This window comes from Lepus europaeus, chromosome 8 (assembly GCF_033115175.1).
Source record: "Lepus europaeus isolate LE1 chromosome 8, mLepTim1.pri, whole genome shotgun sequence".
Lineage (NCBI taxonomy): Eukaryota > Metazoa > Chordata > Mammalia > Lagomorpha > Leporidae > Lepus > Lepus europaeus.
In genome coordinates this window covers 71,009,168-71,032,782 of record NC_084834.1, presented here as the reverse complement: position 1 = coordinate 71,032,782, position 23,615 = coordinate 71,009,168, and the positions used below count along the sequence as shown (strand labels likewise).

At 39.7% G+C, this 23,615-nt stretch overlaps 1 protein-coding gene across 1 annotated transcript; it reads left to right on the top strand.

Annotated features, from left to right (window-relative positions):
- Positions 1-11,478: 11,478 nt before the first annotated feature.
- LOC133765293 (cyclin-A2-like) lies at positions 11,479-23,426 on the top strand. Its single transcript, XM_062198903.1, is given in 5 exon segments — positions 11,479-11,623; positions 11,626-12,118; positions 12,120-12,457; positions 12,785-12,909; positions 23,277-23,426. Coding segments are annotated over 5 exon segments (1,251 nt in total).
- Positions 23,427-23,615: the final 189 nt, after the last annotated feature.

The window sequence follows — 23,615 nt, the reverse complement described above, 5'->3', positions numbered from 1 at the left end:
GCTGCGCCATAGCTCTGGCCCTGTGAGATTGATTTTTATACATAACCTTTTCTTTTTTCTTGTACTTCTGGGTTTTCAAATCAGAAAAACCCAACCTCTTGAAATGAATTAGGAAAATTATTTCCTTTACGGTACTTTGCAATAATTTAGATAACTTGAGAATTATATACATCTCTGGAAATTTTGGTAAAACTTCCATGGACATAGACTGAAACTCTTTCTAGAAATAAATCTTGAACAACTTTAAAATTTCCACTGTAGTAATTTGGTTCGTTTGTGTCAGTTTGGTGATTTGTAGTATAATACATACATATCTTTTTTTTTTACCTATATTTCAATTAAAAATTTAAAATTGTATCACCTCCATTTCTGGAATTAGATCTCCATTTTGTTCTGAATTGGCTAATATACTAGATTTGGATTTGTACACTTTGTGTGGGTGCATAAGTGCACAGCTAACTTTTGTACTTTTTATAGTTTGACATGAATTTCCATGAACATAAACTAGGTTTATAAAGTATACTATTATCCTCAGTATTCAGGATTGACTTATAATAGCTAAACTTTTATTTTTTTTATTTTTATTTTTTTTAACTTTTATTTAATGAATATAAATTTCCAGTGTACAGCTTATGGATTACAATGGCTTCCCCCCCATAACTTCCCTCCCACCTGCAACCCTCCCCTCTCCCGCTCCCTCTCCTCTTCCATTTGCATCAAGATTCATTTTCAATTCTCTTTATATACAGAAGATCAATTTAGTATAAAGATTTCAACAGTTTGCACCCACATAGAAACACAAAGTGAAACATACTGTTGGAGTACTAGTTATAGCATTAAATCAAAATGTACAGCACATTAAGGACAGAGATCCCACATGAGGAGCAAGTGCACAGTGGCTCCTGTTGTTGACCCAACAAATTGACACTCTAGTTTATGGCGCCAGTAACCATCCTAGGCTGTCGTCATGAGTTGCCAAGGCTATGGCAGCCTTCCAAGTTTGCTGACTCTGATCATATTTAGACAAGGTCATAAAAGACAGAGTGAGGATAGTAACCAATGATCCTAAGAGTGGCATTTACCAGGTTTGAACAATTATACAGCACTAAGTGGGGAAGAGGACCATCAGTACACACAGGTTGGGAGTAGAGCCATTGGTGATAGAGTAGAGGTAATGATTACAAAGGAATGAGGCCCAAGTGCACTAGACAGGGCCTAGGACAAAGGACAGAGTCATTATTAGAGGAGCTAAGAAAGGTGCTGTCTAAGCTACAAGTAATTTTTCTGATTGAGAGGCAAATAGAACCTGACAGAAGGGGCTTGATAATAATCTGGTGGGCTTTAGGCCTTGTAAGTTAAGAGGCCCAGGCCTATCTATCTCTTCACATGGGGTATATCCTAAGGGAGGTGTGAACATCCTAGGGGAAGGCACTCTGTTGACTTTCATGACTTGGCTGGGCTGGGAGGAGAGCTGGCCAGGTAAAGGCAGGGGGCATCTCTAACAAGAAATTTACAGTTCTGCCTGCAATGTTGCTGATCCTACTTGACCATACCCTCAGCTGCAGTGGTCACTTTGGAAGTTGGGCTGAGTGAAGGGCTTTTCAGCTTAGAGCCAATAAGATCTGTGGCTCTGACCTGGGCATCCTTCGACTCCAGGGCAGGTCCATTTCCAGTGATCCAACTCTTGGCAGAGCTGCCAGGGCTCTTCACAAGCTGACTTCTGCTGAAGCCCAGGCTTACCACATTGAAAGCCACTGCAGTGGACTGGCCTGTTGGGTCTCCTTGAGGGGAGATCACTGTACAGATCAGCCATTAATAGGCCTGCCACCCATTGCTTCTGATGCCTCGCTTTCTTTTCCTCCTGGTTTGTGTTAAAACAGACCAGAGGATGCAAGTCAAGGGAGTGCCCAAGTCCCATCTCTAATCTTCGGTGGCCTGAACTACAAGTCTATAGTCACAGGCATGTTCTCTAGTAGTTTTTCTAAGGTAGACAATGCCCATGAGGAAAATTATATTCTCACTTTAAAACTTTCTTTCCCTTTGGTCTGAAAGGGAGGTTTTTTCTACTTACTGTATACTTCGCTGATGGCGAAGTGAATCTAGCTATGAGATTATTATTTAAGTTCTTATTTTGGCTATGCTATTACAGAAAAATGTTAGCCATCTCTTTTATAAGGTCTAAAGATTAAATTGTGTGTCCTACAGATTCCTTTATAATAGAATTAGTTTCCTACCTTGAAGAGAATAGAGAAATGAAAGAACAAGTTGGGCTTAGAATAGAGAAATGAGGGAGCAAGTCCTAGATCGCTTGCTGACAATAGCAATATTAAATGAATACTTAGCAAACCGTTTCAACCATTAGTTAACAACTTAAGAAAACATTTACCAGAAGGTCCAATGCCTTCTATAAATTTTAAGAATCATGTATTTGAAAACACCTCTTAAATATCTAACATGATGTAGTTTGTTTAACCAGTAAACTTAAGCACAACCATCTAAAATGTTTTTAGTTTCTTTCTACCAACACATTTAAAACATATGATACACAGATTCAAGTCCCACAAATTAAAATGTATCTTTGATTGATTTTAGCAGCTTAAATTTATGGACAATCTTATCTATAAGCCATTTAAAATAAAACTCTTAATAAAATTTCCCCATGTGGACATACAATATGTACACACATATAACATAGCATACTAGACCAATATAGCAATTTTAATAATAGCTTTTAAAATCTTTAACTCTTTTTGTAGATTGCCAATTGATTTGAATTGCTTTTTGTTTTTAGTAACCTCAGCTAACCATACTTTCTCTCAGTTGGTACTGTTAATACATTATTGGCTTCATCTGTTTACAGAGCCATCCCAAAGTACTGAATACAATAAAAGTGGCTGGAAAAAATCCATAGGAACCTATAGGAGGACAGCTAAACACAGAACCAACAACGCTTTAGTTTTATGGGCAGCACATCATATATAACAATGGATGACAAAAGACTTTAAGTTTCTATGTTTAAAATTATAAACTCATCAACCAACAAGAGGCACTTGCTTACTTCACAGTATTTTTGAAAGCACTTCTAGGATTTTACAAGTATTTAACTCTTTAGGCCTCTGGGGCTTTCTCATTAAGATAACTATCATGTCTAGTATCACAAGATCATTAGACTTTTTAATTCTCAAACATTTGTATTAATAGCATTTTCCATTATAGAAACTTAAAGTTTGGTACCACATCACATCTTGACAGTCCTTCTAATATAATCCAAATAGCCTGATTAGTTGGTGTCTCTATAAGATGAGAGACATAGGTCTTTCGATTTTTTCAGTTGGGCCCAAACTGGAAAAACCAAAGTCCAGGATTTACTGGAAATTTTAGAGACCAGATTGTTTGAAACTTTGATTTTTTGAATGCCTGTCAAGAATGCCAAGAAGCTAAACTTTTAGCTTCTAACTCTGAGGCACATAGGTTGAATACTGAGGATAACAGGTATTTGAAACTAGAGAGAGAGGAACACACACAGATAGAAATCTTTCATTTTCTATTTCCCTCTCCAAATGCCAGCAACAGCCATGGCTAGACCAGACCAATACCAGGAGCCAAGAATTCCATCCTGGTTCCTGTCCTAATCTGCTGCTCCCCCAGGTGCATTAGCAGGAAACTGGATTGGAAGTGGAGTATCAGGGATTAGACTGACTCTCTAATATTGGATGTAGGTGTCCTAAGCTCCACAACACCAGTCCCTAGACCATCTTTGATAAGAGAGCACTCTTATTCACTATAGGGAAAGAAAATAACAAAATATCATCAAAATGTATTGATACAAAATAACTTTACATCAGTGATTTTATGTGTTTTATTCCTCTAAACTGGGAAATAGCACATATCAACCAATTTTGTTATATTTCGTTAGCAATATGTACAGATATAGAAGCTTTCATAATCTTTAATAAAGCTATTAATTAATCTCTGAGTCATTTAGGCCTGAAACTAGATTGCCTTCGACTTATTAAAGACTCTAGCTAGCTCATGCTTATGACTTGATTCCAAACAATTATGTGTTATAAATTCTTCTAGCAATATCCTGGAAGCAAAACATACTTCTCTTATAACAATGTAATACATCATAAATGCCAGGGACAAATCCTACACAAAAATAGCAGTAACCTACCTAATAAATCTATAACCTTCCTAGGAAAATGAGTCTTTCTTTTCCAAAGAAAAATAAACATTTTCCTCTAGAAAAATCTGTGGTATGGAATTAACTTCCAAGGAACTGTCTCTTCAGTTTCTGATACCAAAATGCAGACATTGGGACCAAGGACAGAGACTAATTCTTTGTGGATAGACCAGAAAAGTCTCTAAATTCCTTACAATGCCCGCATCCCATATTGAGGTTAAGGTGTGTGTGTGTGTGTGTGTGTTTTGCTTGCACAAAGATAATCTGAATCCATATTAAAGCAATGAAGCTATGGAGAAGACATTAACCAGAGCAACCTGATAATTTTGAATTTTCTATCAGAGTGTCTGCTACACTATTAACATAGCTACTAGTATAAAATTCATATACTGACTGTTTTTAGGGGATAATGTATTTATGATACAGGTTTTCTATGTAGCAATATTTAGTTAGCCTTAAAAGACAAAACAGGATACTGGTGTTGTGCTATAGTGGGTAAAGCTGCTTCCTGCAATGTTGGTATCCCATCTGGGTGCCAGTACGAGTTCTAGCTGCTCCACTTGTGATCCAGCAGAAGTGAACCAGCAGATGGAAGATTTCTCTCTCTCTTTCTCTCCCTCTTTCTATTATTCTGCCTTTCCAATAAATAAAATAATTTTTTTTAAAAAAGGCAGAACAGCAACAGTAGAACACCAAATGTTCTTCTGTGGCATAAAACAGCAATTTGAGTTTTCCAGATTCCTAACAATGCTGAAGAGTGACTGAGATTTGGAGAGAAAAAGAATCAGGTGAGTGCCATTCTTGGGAGATTTGTATGCAATGCAGATTACCCAAGGACATGCCGTAGAAAGGAAGATAGCATGAAGCAGGAAAAGAAATGTCACTAGGTGTTTGTGTGCATGTGTGTGTGCACGCTGTTTCTGAATTTAGCACACCGTAATAGAAAAAAAAAAAAAACCCTAAAGCTTGCAGAGGGTTGCCATGGGCAACCACTACTATTATTTTTTAAAAGTTTTATTACTTATTTGCATTTTATCTAAAAATCAAAAAAGACGGACAGAGATCTTCCAACAATATTCCTGACACGTTAACCTATTAATTAACTCAGCCCTCCAAGATGGGTTTCATTATTAGCTCCAGTAGAGGACACTCAGACAGAGGTTAAGACACCTATCAATGGCTGTATGGTTGGTAAGCGGCACAGGGAGGTTACACTTTTGTTTCTGGTTGTTGCTGTACACCTACCTAATGAGTTTCTGTCCTCTTTTTAGCAGCAGCACTTGGCCAGTACACCAGTTACAGGTCCATGTGGTGAGAAGGGGAGAAGGCTCATTTGAAGGCAAGCAGACCTGGAGAGTATAGTCAATCGGTATTTGTAAATAAATACTTTATGCCTCTTTTTCAAAAATGTTTTGAGAAAACATTTAAAACATAAAATCAAGGAATGATGAATTTTCAAAAGGAAAAGTTAAAGTGTGAAGTTAATTGAAATTTGGCAATAATGAACTTTGCTTCTTTTTTTTTTTTTTGTTCAGTCTTGCTGATCTGGGCTATTATTATCATATAGACCCTCCAAAAATTCAAACAATAACAAAAATAGTAGTTGTAATAAAGTAATAGCATCCAATATACTTTATTTGGGCAATTGCTATGAGGCAGGCATGTGCTAAGTGCTTTATGTGAATTTTTTGGTGTAATCCTCCTGTAATAAATCTGTGTCATTTTCCAGATGAAGAAACTAAGGCTCAGGAAAGGAAACCTCTCCAAGTTACACAGTTTACAAGTAGCCAAGTGGAACTCCAACCAGATCTACTTCAATCCACATGCTTATTTATTATATTATAAATTGGAAATATATACTAAAAACTCACATGCTTTGCAAAAAAGTCTTTTGCTTATGTTCTTCTTAATTCCAGTCTTACCCCCAAACTATAATAATTAACTACGTTGTTAAAATCCTGCCCTGACCTGGTATTGTACCTCTGTGATCATGGTCTCACACAGCACATCACATCCGGCTTGTCAGCCAAGTCTCTGCTAAAATTAACAGGCATGATTTAAAAGTCAGAGGCAGAGCAGGCAAGAGAGTGGGTGGCAAGTTTTAAGAATGGTTTTCAGGTGCTCACCACATGAGCTAAGTGCAAAAAAGAAAAATGCTAAGGTTGATACGTTGTGTGGTCTATGAGGGATGAGGTAATTTAACACTGTAGTGGTAAATTTCTAAAAGAGACATATGATATTTACATAATTCCTAAAAGGTGAAATTAAATAAGTCTGGATAAGGGCCACTATCTGTGCCAAGCATGATTATATGAAATTGAAGTCATGGCTTTACAATATTGCTATAAAATTGCTGGGCTAAAACACAAACTGTAGGCCACACTATTTGGAGACGATCATCTGAAACACATTGTTGTAAGCTCAGATGTGGTGGAAGACTTGAATTTGGTCTTCTAGCCAATTTGGGAAGGTATACAGGATATTGCAAAATGGAATAAAGATCATGTTTGCATAGCTCAATAGTAAGCTTAACTTGGCAAAAGAAAAGGCAAGAAATAGATTGCATATATAAGTGGCAAAACAGCTTTATGGCCCAACGTGGTCCTTTGTAAGATATTAACTTTATTTTTAATCTTGGGTTATAATATTTGTATTTGGCTTGTAAGAAAAAAGCCAACTGTTCTTTAAATAAATTTCTAAATTCTTGGGTGTGCACAAATTTACACAGTTGTCATAGTATATTTTTTAGGGAGGTTTTGCTAAATAAATGCACAAATAGAATCACAACCTGGTGTGATAATAATGGTATTTACAATATAGTAAAAAAGTATATGTTTTCTCCTATGATGTTTCTTAAGTGCTTTAAAGATAAATGGAATAAGTATCACTACCATTTATGTTAATTATAAATTTGAAAAAAACTGAGAAAGTGAAATATCATGAAAATGTACTTAATAAAACTGATAGATATTAAAGAAGATCTGAAGTTTGTTCAAATGGAGCCCAAAGATAACTAGTTAATCAGTATATTCAAAACATATTAGTGAGTGACTATCTCTGCTTTCCAGAAATCAGAGGTTTGATAAAGCAATTGGAAGTCAGTTTAAATTATACAAGATTTATTGGTGTATTTATTTAAATCTCATAAATGGTTCATGTTGCAGGAAGTACCTAAAGTATCATATATAAAAACTTTCCAGAATTTAGACTCACAAAACCAGAAGACTTGGCTGGCGCCGCAGCTCAACAGGCTAATCCTCCACCTTGCGGCGCCGGCACACCGGGTTCTAGTCCTGGTCGGGGCACCGGATTCTGTCCCGGTTGCCCCTCTTCCAGGCCAGCTCTCTGCTGTGGCCAGGGAGTGCAGTGGAGGATGGCCTAAGTGTGTGGGCCCTGCACCCCATGGGAGACCAGGAGAAGCACCTGGCTCCTGCCATTGGATCAGCGCGGTGCGCCGGCCACAGTGGCCATTGGAGGGTGAACCAATGGCAAAGGAAGATCTTTCTCTCTGTCTCTATCTCTCACTATCCACTCTGCCTGTCAGAAAAAAAAAAAAAAAAAAAAAAAAAAAAAAAAAAACCAGAAGACTGAGTTGCCTGTTTCTTTCCTTTATTATCACCCACTGAAGAATCATTGTCCCTAAATAAGTAGCTGTTGAATGGATATCTGTATGTGAAGGCATATATAGAAATCAAGTCAAACAGAAAGAACATAGTTAAAAATTTCTATAGTCTCTGAGTCTTGGTCACTTCCTTACAAAAGAAAAAATAATCTACGTTAGAGGACTGTAGAGGTTAAGGTAGGCAATCCACGCAAACGTGCTCTGCACAATGTCTCATTAAAGTGGAGGCTGTGCTGTCTTGCTTTTAAATGTCATTTAAAATTTATTTACTTATTTGACAAGCAGAGTGACAAAGAGAGGAAGGAGAGACACAGAGAGAAAGATCTATCTGCTGGTCCACTCCCCAAATGGTTGCAATGGCCAGGGCTGGGCCAGGCGGAAGCCAGGGGCCTGGAGCTCCACCTGCATCTCCTACATGGTGCCAGGGACCCGGGTACTTGGGCTGTCTTCTCTGCCTTCCCAGGTGAATTAGGAGAAACTCAGACTGGCACTCTGGCATGAGCTGTGGGTCTCAAGCAGCTGCTTATTCCTCTGTGCCACAGCGCTGGTGTCAGATGCTGTTTTGAAAAGTGGGTGTTCCCTCAAAAACTCATGTTGAGGTTTGGTTCCTAATGTGCCAGTGTTGAAGTCCAGTGGAGGGAGTTTGGGGCCCAGAGGAGGAACCCTCAGGAAGGGACAAATGCCTTTTTCTGCGTGAGTTCTTTCTCTCTTGGACTAGGTAAGTTATGGTGAAAGCAGGTTGTTACAAAACAAGGCTGTCCCTTTTGTACTTCTTCTTTTCTGCTATGCTAGCATGCAGCACAAGGCCCCCCCCCCCCCCCCCCCGCCCCCAGATGTGGGCCTCCAGGCTTAAACCTGCCAGCTTCAAAAATCTCTCTCTGCTACATAAATTAACCAGTCTCGAGTATTCTCTTATAACCCAGAACATGGACTAAGACAGTAAATATCCGTAAATTTGATATATCTTTACAATAAGGCAGATTTTAAAACACAATTCTCTTCCAACCTGTATCCTATTCTGATTTTGCTATATGTTGGTGTGTGTCTATAGAAATGTGACAGTAGTTAGGCCAGCGCCGTGGCTTAACAGGCTAATCCTCCACCTTGCGGCGCCGGCACACCGGGTTCCGGTCCTGGTTGGGGCGCCAGATTCTATCCCGGTTGCCCCTCTTCCAGGCCAGCTTTCTGTTATGGCCCGGGAAGGCAGTGGAGGATGGCCCAAGTCCTTGGGCCCTGCATGGGAGACCAGGAGAAGCACCTGGCTCCTGGCTTCGGATCAGCACGATGCGCCGGCCGCAGCGGCCATTGGAGGGTGAACCAACGGCAAAAAGGAAGACCTTTCTCTCTGTCTCTCTCTCTCACTATCCACTCTGCCTGTCAAAAAAAGAAGAAAAAAAAAAAAAAGAAAGACCTCTCTCTCTTCTCTCTCCTCTCCTCTCTGTGTATCTCTGACTTTCAAATAAATAAAGAAATCTTAAAAAAAAAAAAGAAATGTGACAGTAGTTAAAATTAAAAGTAACTACATAAGAATGCTACTAAGTTAGCACAGAACGGATAGATTTCCTATTTTGAGTTTATGCACAGTTTCTTTCACAACAACCTTTTAGAATGAAATATAGTCATAAAAGTTCCTTATAAGCATGAATATCTAAAAATAGCAGATTTGGTTTAAATTTCTTCTCTACTACTGACTACCTATATGAAATGGAGAAATTTTATATTTTCACTTAGACTTAGTTTCCTCTCCTGTGAAACAGCATCCATAAATCTTTACAGTGCTAACGGTATGATACATATAAATTAAATTATATACTGTATGTTAAAACAGGCAGCATATTACTTGGCCCACAGAGTACTTAAGAATATTCAACATGTCCCAAATGAAAATAATTGTATTTTACTCAAACCCAGTCCTCCTCTTTTGTTCTCTAGCCTGATGAATAGTGCCCTGGAAGCCAGGCATGTTTGTAACTTTCTCTCATGCTAACTCATCCAACCTGTGAAGCCATATGGTTGAGACTTCCTCTTAAACATCTGTCAAATGTGCTCACCCCTTTCTGCGGTGTCATCACCACTGTCTTACTTAAGGTGCTCTCGATTGCTCTCTTGGACATAATGAAATAGTTTCTGAAATGGCCTTTCAACTTTCCAGAGTCAAATATGATCATGCACAAAAGTCTTCACAGGTTCCTATCTGCAGTGTGAAAGCCAAACTGCTGAAGCATACACACTACCTTGCTGCCCACCACAGTGCTCGTGACAGACGATGCACTGGGAAAAGCCCAGTCCTTGTTCCTCTGCCATGTGGTCATCGTGTGCCTCCTCACATACATACTTGAGGCATGATTTCCAGTTGGAATGCCCCCATGCCCATCTCACCTTGAACCATTATCTGGCTGGCAAATACTAAGTCATCTTTGATGAATCAAAAAATGTTTATGCCATAAAGATGGACATATAAATATTTGAGATATAACTGAGAGTTCATAAAGAAATCCTTACATTTCAGGTCAGATGATTTTATCAAGGATGCTATTGATCATAAAGGTAGGATTGTCAAAGGGATCACATAAATAAGACCAGTGTCTGCTAGTAATAATTGATAGAATTAAAAAGGAGAGAACCATCCAACATGGGAAACGGGATACACAGCAGACTCATAGAATGGCAAATGCCCTAAATAGTACTCTGGCCTCAGAATCGGCCCTTAAGGCATTCAGATCTGGCTAAAAATCCCATGAGAGTTTCTCAGGCATGGAACGCCAAGACACTGTGGCAAAAAAATGACCTAAGTGAAAGATCTCTGTGAGTGAGATCCTAGCGGAAAGAACAGACCATCAAAGAAAGAGATACCTTTCTCTGAAGGGAGGAGAGAACTTCCACTTGGATTATGGCCTTGTCTAAATAAAGTTGGAGTTTGTGAACTCAAGAGGTTTCCATAGCCTTGGCAACTCATGACAAGAGCCCTGGGTGATTAGTGAAGTCCTAAATAAGAGTGTCAATTGTTAATTCAACAATAAGAGTCACTGTGCACTTGCTCCCCATGTAGCATCTCTGCCCTTAATGTGTTGTACTATGTGAATTAATGGTAAAACTGGTCTTCAAACCATACTTTATGCTTTGTGTGTCTGTGTGAGTTTAAACTATTGAAATCTTACTTAATATAGAGTTGATCTTCTGTATATAAAGATAATTAAAAATGAATCTTAATGAAGAATGGAATGGGAGAGGGAGTAGGAGATGGGATGGTTTGTAGGTGGGAGGGAGGTTATGGGGGGAAAAACCACTATAATCCAAAAGTTGTACTTTCAAAATTCATATTTATTAAATAAAAGTTTTAAAAAAGTTTTAAAAAAGACAAGTTGATGGGGAAAGTATAGTCTTTAAAAAAATATGTGCTGAGACAACTGGCTCACTCCATGAAGAAAACGAAATTATCTCTTAACTTACAGTATATAAACAATTAACTGGAAGTGGATCATGGACTTAAACAAGAGAGCTGAAACTATACAGCTCAGAGGAAAACAGGGTAAATCTGTATGACTTTGGCTTAGGCAGTGATTTTTTAATATAATACCAAAAACCATAAGAGATAAGGAAAAACAGATAAATTGGACTTTATATGAAATAAACCATTTTTTTGTTTCAAAGAAAGAGAAAAGAATGGAAGCCCATGGCCCTGGGCTTGGCGCTGCTAACATTGCAACTGAGGGCTCTCCAGGAGGACCAGGTGAACATCAGCCTGGAGAAGGCGGCACCCACCCAGCAGCTGTGGGCCCAGGCCACACTGGTGGTACTGAAGGCCGGGAACTCACGGGCCCTGCTCCACAGGAGAGGCCCAGGATGCCATGGGTTGCTCCTCTTAAGGATCTCCCTATAAATGCTGAGCAGGTCTCTGTTCCTCCTTGGAAAGCTAACAGTAAATGGACTGCATTCACCACTCATGTTGATGAAGCAGAAGAGCCCCCCAAGAAGCCCGCTGAATGTAAAAATGCCAAGCCTGAAGCTGTCCTGGCTTCTCATTCAGTTATTACTTTGCCAGGACAAAGGAACCCACTGGCACCTCTTGATTATCCAATGGATAGTGGCTTTGAGTCACCACATACACTGGATGTGCCAATTGTCTTAGAAGATGAAAAGTCGGTGAGTGTTAATGAAGTCCTGGACTACCATGAGGATATTCACAAATATGCCAGGGAAATGGAGGTTAAACATAAAACTAAAGTGGGTTTACAACCTGACTTCACTAACAGGATGAGGGTTGTCCTTGTGGACCAGTTAGTTGAGGTAGGAGAGGAACATAAACTACAGAATGACTCTGCATTTGGCAGTGAACTGCATCGATTGGTTCCTTTCTTTAACATCTGTGTTGAGAGGAAAGCTTCAGCTTGTGGGCACTGCTGCTATGCTGCTAGCCTCAAATTCTGTAGAAGTATACCCACCAGAAGTGGTAGAGTTTGTGTACATTATAGTTGATACCTATATTAAGAAACAAGTTCTGAGAATGGAGCATCTAGTTTTGAAAGTCCTTGCTTTTGACTTAGCTGCACCAATAGTACAGTTTCTTACCCAATACTTTCTGCATCAGCAGCCTACATACTGCAAAGTTGAAAGTTTAGCAATGTTTTGGGGAGACTTAAGTTTGATAGATGTTGACCATGTTGTGGAATGAGAAGGCCATGCCAAGATGGCCGCTGGCAAACAATCACCAGTTACTCAAGAATGGCTTCAGAACCCACCTGGCAACAGAGCCTGGCTGGCAACAGGCAGTGACTGGTTAGGGCACAAGCCACCCCTTGACCGGATTTGCTGTCTTGGCTACATAAGCTGCTATACCAACTGAAGTAAACGAGTCTGCAGGCTGCTCACCTCTGGCCTGCTTTCACCCAACTCCTGGTGTCTGTGTGGTGACTCCGTGCCTCTTGCGCCTACTGTGCCCCTCCTCTCAGAACAAATCCACAGCAACATCTGGGGCCCAACAGACCCATACCTAAAGTATCTGCCATCAGCTGTTGCTGGTGAAGTCTATCATTTAGCATTCTACACAATCACGGGACAAAGCCAGCCAGCGGTGCTGTGCCAGCTGGTGAAGCCATGGCTTGCAGTGCGGGCATCCCATATGGTTGCCAGTTTGAATCCTGGCTGCTCCACTTCTGATTCAGCTATTTACTATTGCTTGGGAAAGCAGCAGGAGATAGCCCCAAAGTCCTTGGGTCCCTGCACCCACGTGGGAGACCCGGAAGAAGCTGCTGGCTCGTGGCTTCAGATTGGCACAGCTCCAGATGTTGCGGCCAATTGGGGAGTGAACCAGTGGATGGAAGACCTCTCTCTCTTTCTCTGCCTCTTCTTTCTCTTTTTAACTCTAACTTTCAAATAAATAAATCTTAAAAAATGACTTATCTGAAGGCCCTTTTGAGAAGGATTCTGAGATTGCATCAAAGCTCATTGAGGACAAGCTCTGGGGTCCGACTTGGATGTCTGCAATGGACATGGTGAAAAGAGAGCAGAGGTCTACTAAACATTTCTTCATTTTTCAGCTTTACATCTATGTATTAGCACTTCTATATAAAATGAGTGCCTGTGGAGTCAGCTGAGCCTTATATATTAAGTGAGGGAAAGAGTTGGAGTTTAGTGGAGAGAAGAGAAACTTTGCATTTTTTAAAGATTTATTTATTTATTTGAAAGTCAGAGTTACACAGAGAGAGAAGGAGAGGCAGAGAGAGAGGTCTTCCATCTGCTGGTTCTCTCCGGGTCTCCCACACGGGTGCAGGGGCCCAAGGACTTGGGCCCTCTTACCCTGCCTTCCCAGGCCATAGCAGAGAGCTGGATCAGAAGTGGAGCAGCTGGGTCTTGAACCGGTTCCCATATGGAATGCCAGCACTGAAGGCAGCAGCTTTACCTGCTAAGCTACAGTGCCAGCCCCAAAACTTTCATATTTTAAACATCTACTATGTGCTAGACACTGTTTGGTTACATCATATTTAATATCCACATTAGCTGTCTGGAGTAGGTATTATCTCACTTAAAAAGTGTAGGGTTATGAGAATTACCTCAATTTATTTAGTCAATACATTTGTAACATTGTTTTACATGAAAAATCCCATGCTCTGTCATCTTGATTCTTTCAGAATCACAACAGGAAACTGATACCATATGCAGATAGGATGACTAAAGAATGTTAATAAAGGGACTATTAAGAAAGATATGGGAAGAGATAAGAGAAGTCTGCAAATGGAATCCAATGTCTATCAAGAGTGGGCACCTATCTCCCTGACGTAAGAAAGAAATGGTCGCTAGAATTTGAAGGTTGGGAATACATGACAGGAACGGGGGCTTCAGTGGGAGGATGAAAAAAATTCCACTATGATCCAAGGAGGGGTGGGGACCGTAATGAACTTCAGGTCTTTACTTACTTGCTGGTGACTTCCATTGGCTGAAACCAACTGGAGGTCTGAGGACTAAGTATACCATGGAGGTCTCCATAGGTCAGGCTTTTGCCCAGCAGAGAAAGATTGGAGTACAAGGACAGAGGATTTGGAGGCTAAATAAACTATACAGCACAACATTCCAAGGCAAATAGTGTTAGATAATGCTCTTAGATGCTCTGAGATTTTTCACGCAAATAACTGATGCACAGAGCCTTTTGTGATTCAATCAAACCCCTAAAAGATACATGTAACTCAATCAACAGTGGCCTAGGCATTGAAGACATGTAATTACTTCACATTTGAAGAAGTCTGGATGTCAGCAGTCCAGGGCTGACTCAGAGGGTCACTGACATCATCAAAGATGTCATCCCTCTTTCTCTCTTTTCTTTCTGCAGTCCTCACTATGCTGATTCCTCCTACTTGTGGTTTGTCACTGCTGTGTTAAAATGTATCCACTGCAGTCCTAGGACACACACATTTATTTATAGACTTGTGAAGCATTGTATTATTTTTCCTTTTGTTTTGATTCTTCTATCTTTTCCTTCCTCTTAAATTATTTTTGTAAATTTTTATATCATATAAAAATTGTAGATTTTTATGGTGTACAGCTAATATTTGAACACAAACACATAGTACAAATAAATCAAGCCAGGTAATTGTCTTTCTAGTTCTGTGTGTGTGTGTGTGTGCACATTGGAATTTTCTGCATTAATTGATATGATCATTTGATTTTTATCCTTAATTCTGTTGATATTATGCATTATATTTATTGATTTGTACGTGTTTTTTAAAAAGATTTTCTTTTTATTTGAGAGGTAGATCTACAGACAGTGAGAGGAAGAGACAGAGAAAGGTATTCCTTCCGTTGGTTCACTCTCCAAATGGCCGCAATGGCTGGAGCTGCACCAATCGGGAGCCAGGAGCTTCTTCCGGGACTCCCATGAGGGTGTGGGGGCCTAAGCATTTGGGCCATCTTCTACTGCTTTCCCAGGCCATAGCAGAGAGCTGGATTGGAAGAGAAGCAGCCAGGACTAGAACCGGTGCCCATATGGGATGCTGGTGCTACAGGCAGAGGATTAACCTACTACACCATGGTGCCAGACCCGATTTGTATATGTTAAGCCATCCCTGCATTCCTAGGATAAATTACACTTTGTCATGATGAACTCTTTGATATATTATTGTATTTCACTTGCTAGTTCTTTGCTGAGAAGTTTTTCTTCTATGTTCATCAGGGATATTGGTCTACAATTTTCTTTTTCTGCTGTGTGCTTGATCAGTTTTATTTATCTACTTATTTATTTTTAAAGATTTTTTTGAAAGTCAGAGTTACACAGAGAGAGAAGGCGAGGCAGAGAGAGAAAGAGACAGAGAGGTATTCCATTGGCTGGTTCACTCCCCAGTTGGCTGCAATGGTCGGAGCTGTGCCGATCTGAAGCCAGGAGCCAGGAGCTTCTTCCGAGTCTCCCATGCAGGTGCAGGGGCCCAAGAACTATTTTCCCAGGCCATAGCAGGGAGCTGGATTGGAAGTGGAGCAGCCAGGACTTGAACCAGTGCCCATATGGGATACTGACACTGCAGGCCCCACTACAGGCCCGCTACACCACAGCCACGGCCCCCTTGATTGATTTTAGAATCAAGGTAGACATGTAGGATAATTTTGTGAAATTCTCTTTTGATATATTCAATGTTCCATTGTTCATTAGAGAAGATATTTTTCAGTTTCTATGCATTTGAATAGTTTTAAGAGTTTCTTTTGTTGTCAATTTCTAGTTTCATTCTATTGTGATAAAAAGTACTTTAGTTCTTTGAGGCTTGTTTCTCAGCCTAATATATGGTCTATCTTAGAGAATATTAGATGTGCTGATCAAAATAATGTGTATTCTGCATTTGTAGGATGGAAAGCTCTTTAAATATATGTTAGGTTTATTTGGTCAACAGTACAGTTTAATTCTGATTATTTTTGATTATTTTTTTTTTTGGCTAGGCAATTTGTCTAGTTGAAAGTGAGATGTTGAGGTTCCCCACAATGATTGCATTGGAGCCTATCTCTTGCTAAATCTAACAATGTTTGTTTTATACAATTAGGTAGCCAGCAATAGTTGTATATATACTTAGACCTGTTTTATCTTCTAATTATATCAAGCATTTGATCATTCCATAGTGATCCCATCTTTGTCTCTTTTTACTATTATTGTATTAAATTCCATTTTGTTGGATGTAAGTATAGCTACTTCTGCTCACTTTTGGTTTCTGTTAGCATGGAATATTTTTTTTTCCATCGTTTTGCTTTCAGTGTACATGTGCTTACTGGTGAAGTGGATTTCTTGTAGAAAAATGGGAGGACAAGGTCATTACTTCTCAGCAATAACATGGAATATAAATGACATAAATTCTCCAATTGATATACAGACTGCCTGAATGAGTTAAAAAACACGACTCATCTATATGCTACCTATAAGAAACACACCACACACAAAAAAATACACAAAGACTGAAAGCAAGAGGATGGAGAAAGATATTCCATGAAAATGGAAATAAAAAGTGAGCAGGAGTAGCTATTCTAAAATCAGGCAAAATAGATTTAAAGGAAAAACTATTAAAAGGGAAAAAGAAGGGCATTATGTAATGACTAATTGATCCATTTAACAGGAAGATGTGACTATAGGAAATGCAGATGTACCCAATTCTAGGGCACCCAGCTATTTAAAACAAATGCTGATTGCCCTAAAAGGAGACATATATTCCAATACAATAGTAGTGGGGGACTCTGACATCCCACTTTCATCAATGGACAGATCAACTAGACAAAAAATCGATAAAGAAACAACAGAGCTAATCTATAATATTGACCAATTTGATTTATTTTATATCTACAGAGCATTTCATCCTACAGCTGAAGAATATATTCTTTTCATCAGAACATGGACTGCTCTCTAGGACAGACTATATTATAGGCTATAATAGAAGTCTCAACAAATTAAAAAAGTTGAAATTGTACTATGTATTTTTTCTAACCACAATAGAATGAAGCTAGACATTAACAATGTAGGAAACTATAAAAATATGTAAACACATAGAGATGAAAAACATGCTCCTTAATGAACAGTGAGTCATAAAAGAAATCAAAAAGGAGATAAAAAGTTCCTAGAAATGAGTTAAGATGACAACACAACATATCAAAACTTATGGGATACAGCAATATCAGTGTTAAGAGGAAATTTTATAGCAATTAGTGACTACATCAATAAATTGGAAAAGCATCAAATAAATGATCCAAAAATGCATCTCAAAGACCTAGAAAAACAAGAGAAAACAAACCCAAGGAAGAAAGGAATAATAAAAATTATAGGTAAAGAAAATTGAAATAAAAATCATACAAAAGATTTGTGAAATGAAGAGCTGGTTTAAAAATAATAAAATTGATAAACCTTTGTTCCAACTAACCAAAAAAGGAAGACCCAAGTTAACAAAATAAGAGATGAAAAGGATATGTTACAATGGATATCATAGAAATAAAAAGAATCATCAGGAGTTACTACAAGTAACTATGTACCAACAAACTGGAAATTATTGAAGAAATGAATAGATTTCTGGGTATATACAATTTACCAAAGTTGAAATACAGAGACACACAGAACCTGAATAGATCAATAACCAAGACAGAGAATGAATCAGAAATAAAGACCCTCCCAACAAAGAAAATTTCAGGACTGGATGGTTTCACCGCTGAATTCTACCAGACATTTTAAGAAGAGCTAATTCCAACTTTTTTCAAGCTATTCATAACAAGTGAAAGGGAGGGAGTCCTCCCAAATTCCTTCTATGCGGCCATTGGGCCATCATCACCTTAATTTCTGAACCAGAGAAAGGTACACCAGAGGACGACCATTATAGACCAATATTCCTGGTGAACATAGATGCGAAAATCCTCAAGAAAATAATAGCTAATCTAATCCAACAATACATAAAAAAGATCATCCACCTGGATCAAGTAGGTTTTACCCTGGGATGGAGGGATGGTTCAACATTTTCAAATCAATAAATATGATATATCAAGTGATATATCAAGTCACATGGAGAATAAAAACCATGTGATTATCTCAGAAGCATTTTATAAAATACAACATTCCTTCCTGATAAAAATCTTAAGCAAATTGGTTATAGAAGGGACATTTCTCAATTTCTCAACACAGACAAAGGAATGTATGACAAACCCATAGCCAGCATCACACTGCATAGGGAAAAGCAAGAAGCATTTCTACTAAGGTCCAGGAGCAGACAAGAATGCCCATTCTCACCATTACCACCCAATACAGTTCTGAAAGTTTTAGCCAGACCCATTTGGCAAGAAAAGAAATCAAATTAATACAAATAGGAAAAGAGGAAGTCAAATTATCACTGTTTGCAGAAGACAAACAAATTGCTTCATGTAAATAAGTTTAGAATAGCAAAAAAAAAAAAAAAAATCTGAGAAATCCTGAATGAAGAAAGGAATTCACCTTGCAATTAAGGCATCCTACTCAATTAGAATTTGCCAAGACACTAGAATAGAGACAGACTTTAGGTGTTTGAAAAAAGTATAAAATCATGGTGTCTGAAGCAGTCTCTATGAGAAAGTACATGAACTATGACAATGTTGAAAACATACATTGTGGGGCCAGAGCTGTGGCGTAGCTGGTAAAACCGTTGCCTGCAGTGCCGGCATCCCATATGGGCACTGTTTCAAGTCCCGACTGCTCCACTTCCAATCTAGCTCTCTGCTATGGCTTGGAAAAGCAGTGGAAGATGGCCCAAGTCCTTGGGCCCCTGTACCTGTGTGGGAGACCTGGAAGAAGCTCCTGGCTCCTGGCATCCGATCAGCACAGCTCCAGCCATTGCAGCCATTTGGGGAGTGAACCAGTGGATGGAAGACCTCTATTTCTCTCTGCCTCTCCTTCTCTCTCTGTGTAACTCTAACTTTCAAATAAATAAATAAATTTTTTTTTAAAGAAAACATACACTGTGAGCAAATCATGCATTATTAAAGGAAGTCAGGACTTAGAATCTAAGTTTGATAGAAAGCACTAATGTAGGGTTTTAAGCAGGAGTGTGGCAAGATACAGTTTATGGTTTAGATTTGAAGATTAGGTATGTATTATTATCCACATGTAATCAGAGTTTTGAGTAATCTGAAGTTGTTTTCAACTGTGTTATTTTGAATCTTCTATTTCCACCTATTATGTTCAGTAATGATAGTTGAGCAGGATTCATAACTTACTTTCTTTTTTTTAAGGTTTATTTTATTTGAAAGGCAGAGTTACAGAGAGGCTGAGGAAGAGAGAGAGAGAGAGAAGAGAGAGAAAGAGGTCTTCCATCCACTAGTTCACTCCACAGATGGACGCAATGAGCGGAGCTGGACTGTACTGAAACCAGGAGCCAGGAGCTTCTTCCGGGTCTCCCATGTGAGTACAAGGGCCCAAGGAGTTGGGCCATCTTGTACTGCTTTCCTGGGCCATAGCCAAGAGCTGGATCGAAGAAGAGCAGCTGGAGTTGAACTGGTACCCATATGGATGCCGGCACCACAGGCAGCGGGTAGTGTGCCACAGTGCCAGCCATCATAACTGCTGAAAGGGAACTTGGGTGGTAGTCGTTGGTAATCTGGACTATTTTTCCAGCTGACCTAGGAAACACTTCGGGAAGGTGTTCAACTTCAGGACTTGGTGGCTTATTGGTACTGGTTTCTGAAAATAAGGCAATGTTAGCTTTTAATATCAGCCTTGGGCCCCAGTAATTCAAAGTCATTTGAGAAATCCTACTCATAATTGTGTCACATATGATTCATAAATGAAACTAGGACCCTTGGATGTGAAGCAACTTATCCCTAGTCCCACATGTGTAGTAATTTAAAGAGTTAGGGTTGCAGTTCTACACTGTAGAACCAAAGCCTATGTTCAGAACCATTGTGCTCTACTGGTAAAGTGTATCCAAAGGAGATGAGTCCTCTTGGTAAGTTTAAATGAACAAAGGAGCAAGGAAAAATAGCAGGGGACCGAGTGTTGTGTTGTAGTGCACGAATACTCAATATTCCTCCTCTCTAGCAATCCCATCAGTTAAACTGTTCATAGTGATTATAGTGTCCTGGGAATACTGTGAAAACCACAGAAACTGGGAGTCAGAAAGTGAAGGGAAACATTATAAACGTCACAGGACTTCTTTCTCAAAACTGTTCAATTATTCACTTTCCAAAAAATGTTAGATGTACATGGAGTTTTCGTTTTCCCATAGAAGGTGAGATGTTGAGGAATACTGATTTTTTCAGTGGAGAACAGAAGATACCAGTCACAGTGCCATTAGAAGAACTGAAGAACTGAATTTCTTTAAAAAACCTATCGTTAGGTCGCCTGAAACACCCATATTAAATTTCAAGTGCATTGGTTCTAGCATTCTACATATGTCCATCAATTTTATTTATTTTCACAAACCAAATGTTCCTCTAAAACCAATGAAAATTCTAATATCTATAATCATTTATATACGTTTTCTAACTGTATAGAGAGCATCTTTCTCTTGAGAACAAGCACCATTGTATCTGTTTCTAGATCCACACACATCTGTCTTTCTGGAAACTATGCTTTGTATGCCCTAATTTGAAGAACTCATTAAAATAAAAGGAAGAAAAGGAGCTGTAATAGTAACTGATTACAGTCAACATTCCCATAATTTGTAATGTCTTAATTTTTCATCCCACTGTAGAACACAGTACTTTCTGTTTCAAATTTGGATAATTGAATAGTGACTTATGTGCAAATTGACAGTGATTCTCAAAAACATTTACATCATATTGATGATTAAAGCAACAAAGGCCGATTTTCTTTTAATTTAATCTCTCTTTTACATGTCTTGCCAATCACACCAGCTTTTCGTGATTCTCCCCAAAATAGGTGGTAACGCTTTTGCTCCCCTGCCTCCACTGTTTGTTTTAAGTAAAGTAAGTTTTCACTGTGGCAATCATTCTAAGAGGATATTTTTGTTAAAGCTTTGTGAAATCCTATGAATTTTGGTTAATGTTTGGGTACGCTTATCACTCCTGCTATCTTAGTTACATCAGTAGTTAATAAATATTATTGAAGTAATATAATATCTACTTTCTGTAGAATACCCATTTGCTAGCACTCTAAGCCTTGTTCTTGAATTTGTTATTCGAAGTCAGAATGTTCATGTTCTTCCCTCTGTAAACAGGTGCTGGAAGTCCTAGATGCTAGCCCCATCTTTTTTTTTTTTTTTTTTGACAGGCAGAGTGGACAGTGAGAGATAGAGACAGAGAGAAAGGTCTTCCTTTTGCTGTTGGTTCACCCTCCAATGGCCGCTGCGGCTGGCACGCTGCAGCCGGCGCACCGCACTGATCCGATGGCAGGAGCCAGGTGCTTCTCCTGGTCTCCCATGGGGTGCAGGGCCCAAGTACTTGGGCCATCCTCCACTGCACTCCCTGGCCACAGCAGAGAGCTGGCCTGGAAGAGGGGCAACCAGGACAGAATCCGGCACCCCGACCGGGACTAGAACCCGGTGTGCTGGAGCCACAAAGCGGAGGATTAGCCTATTGAGCTGCGGCGCCGGCCTCTAGCCCCCATCTTGTTACTAATAGGCCCTGTAACCTGACACAAACCACCTGGCATTCTTGAATTTACCTTCTTCAAAAGAGAAATTGAGAGCAGAGGATAAGATATTTCTAATGTTATTTCAAGGTTTAGAATAAAAATTCTAATACTATAGAGAGAGCGATAGCCCATGTTCAGGTTCTGAAATCATCAGCGTTTGGCTGGTGTTAGTGTAATACATTTCAGGGTCTAAGATAAATGTGCATGTGTTTAGAATAAGTGTATGAAGGAAATCTTGATTCCCACAGGCTCTCACTAGTGAGTCACTGACTTTAAAGGGATACCAATGCCTCTGAAGTAGAAGGGGGAAGGGCGATGTCTTTCTCCATATTGGAGAACGATAGAAGGGAAACAACCTATAAACCGTTTGTTGGGTTTTACTCCCCCCCTTTTGTGTGACCTCCGCGTTCCCACCCACCGCCCATCAGCACCATTCTGATGCAGGAGAATTGTCAGCTGCTGGGAGTTAGTGGTAGGGCTGGGGTTTTACAAATGACCTCACCTTGTTTTGAATTTCTGTTTTCCATCTGCTTTTGGCAAACATTACTGCATTTTAAATAAGTCAATCTACTTTTAATATAATTGATGAGCATTCCATTCTTTTTCCAGTGCAATACTGGGATTGTTTTATATTGAGGAACAAGGAAGGCTGGCCTCCTTCCCTATCAGGTCCCGCTGGTCCTGCTGCCATTCATAACAAAAACTCTGTAATTTACCCTCTCCTTTATCCCTACTTAGGAGCTTTTCCTGTGGCTTTTTTCTCTGGTTTGCAGAACCCCCCTTCCCTCTCTCCCTACCCGCCCCCTCTCTTTCTGGTCTGTACAGTAGGACTGAGATGTATGTGGGCCATGGAGCCCTCACCAATTCTGTTCTAAAGGACAGATGGCAGAGGCAGCTGGCATGGACCAAGGCAAGTCAGTCTCCCATCTCAAGGTCTTCTTGGCTCTTCTGCTCCTCCCTCTAACTAGGAAAGAGTAAGTCAGGTTTAGTCCATCTCATGGTATCTCCCCATTTCTTTCTTTTTTTAAAAAAATTATTTTATTTATTTGAAAGACAGAGTTACAGAGAGAAGTAGAGACAGAGAGAGGTCTTCCATCCACTGATTCACTCCTCAGATGGCCGCAATGGTCAGAGCTATGCTGATTCGAAGCCAGGAGCCAGGAGCTTCTTCCAGGTTTCCCATGTGGGTGCAGGGGCCCAAGGACTTGGGCCATCTTCTACTGCTTTCCCAGGTCATAGCCAAAAGCTGGATCAGAAGAGGAGCAGCTGGGACTCGAACCGGCGCCCATACGGGATGTGGGCTCTTCTGGCCAGGGCTTTAACCCGCTGCACCACAGCACCGGCCCCTCCTCCATTTATTTCCTGATCTTTAACCCCCAAACACTTTTTCTCCCTTTCCCTTCAAGGACCAAGCTTTACAAGCTGGTGAGTACACAGGATTTGTCTTACCTATCGACTCTGATTGGTGGTGTGTTGTTTGCAAAAGGAATCTGGGCTTAGTGGGGAGGAATGCTGTGATGTCTAAAAGCTGGGAAGTGGGAGAGATGGCACCTTGAGCCAACAGGTTTATGAGTCCTTACTTTATACCCAGGTAGAATTGGTCCTGTGTTTCCTTGTATGCTGTTTCCTATGAGAATTCTGCTATGCTGAATTTCATTGCACTTGCTTTGGGAAAGTTATTCTTTGCTCCCTCCTCATAGTTCCCACTGCAGCTGAAATTGAAGTGTTTTTAAGGCTCACGACTC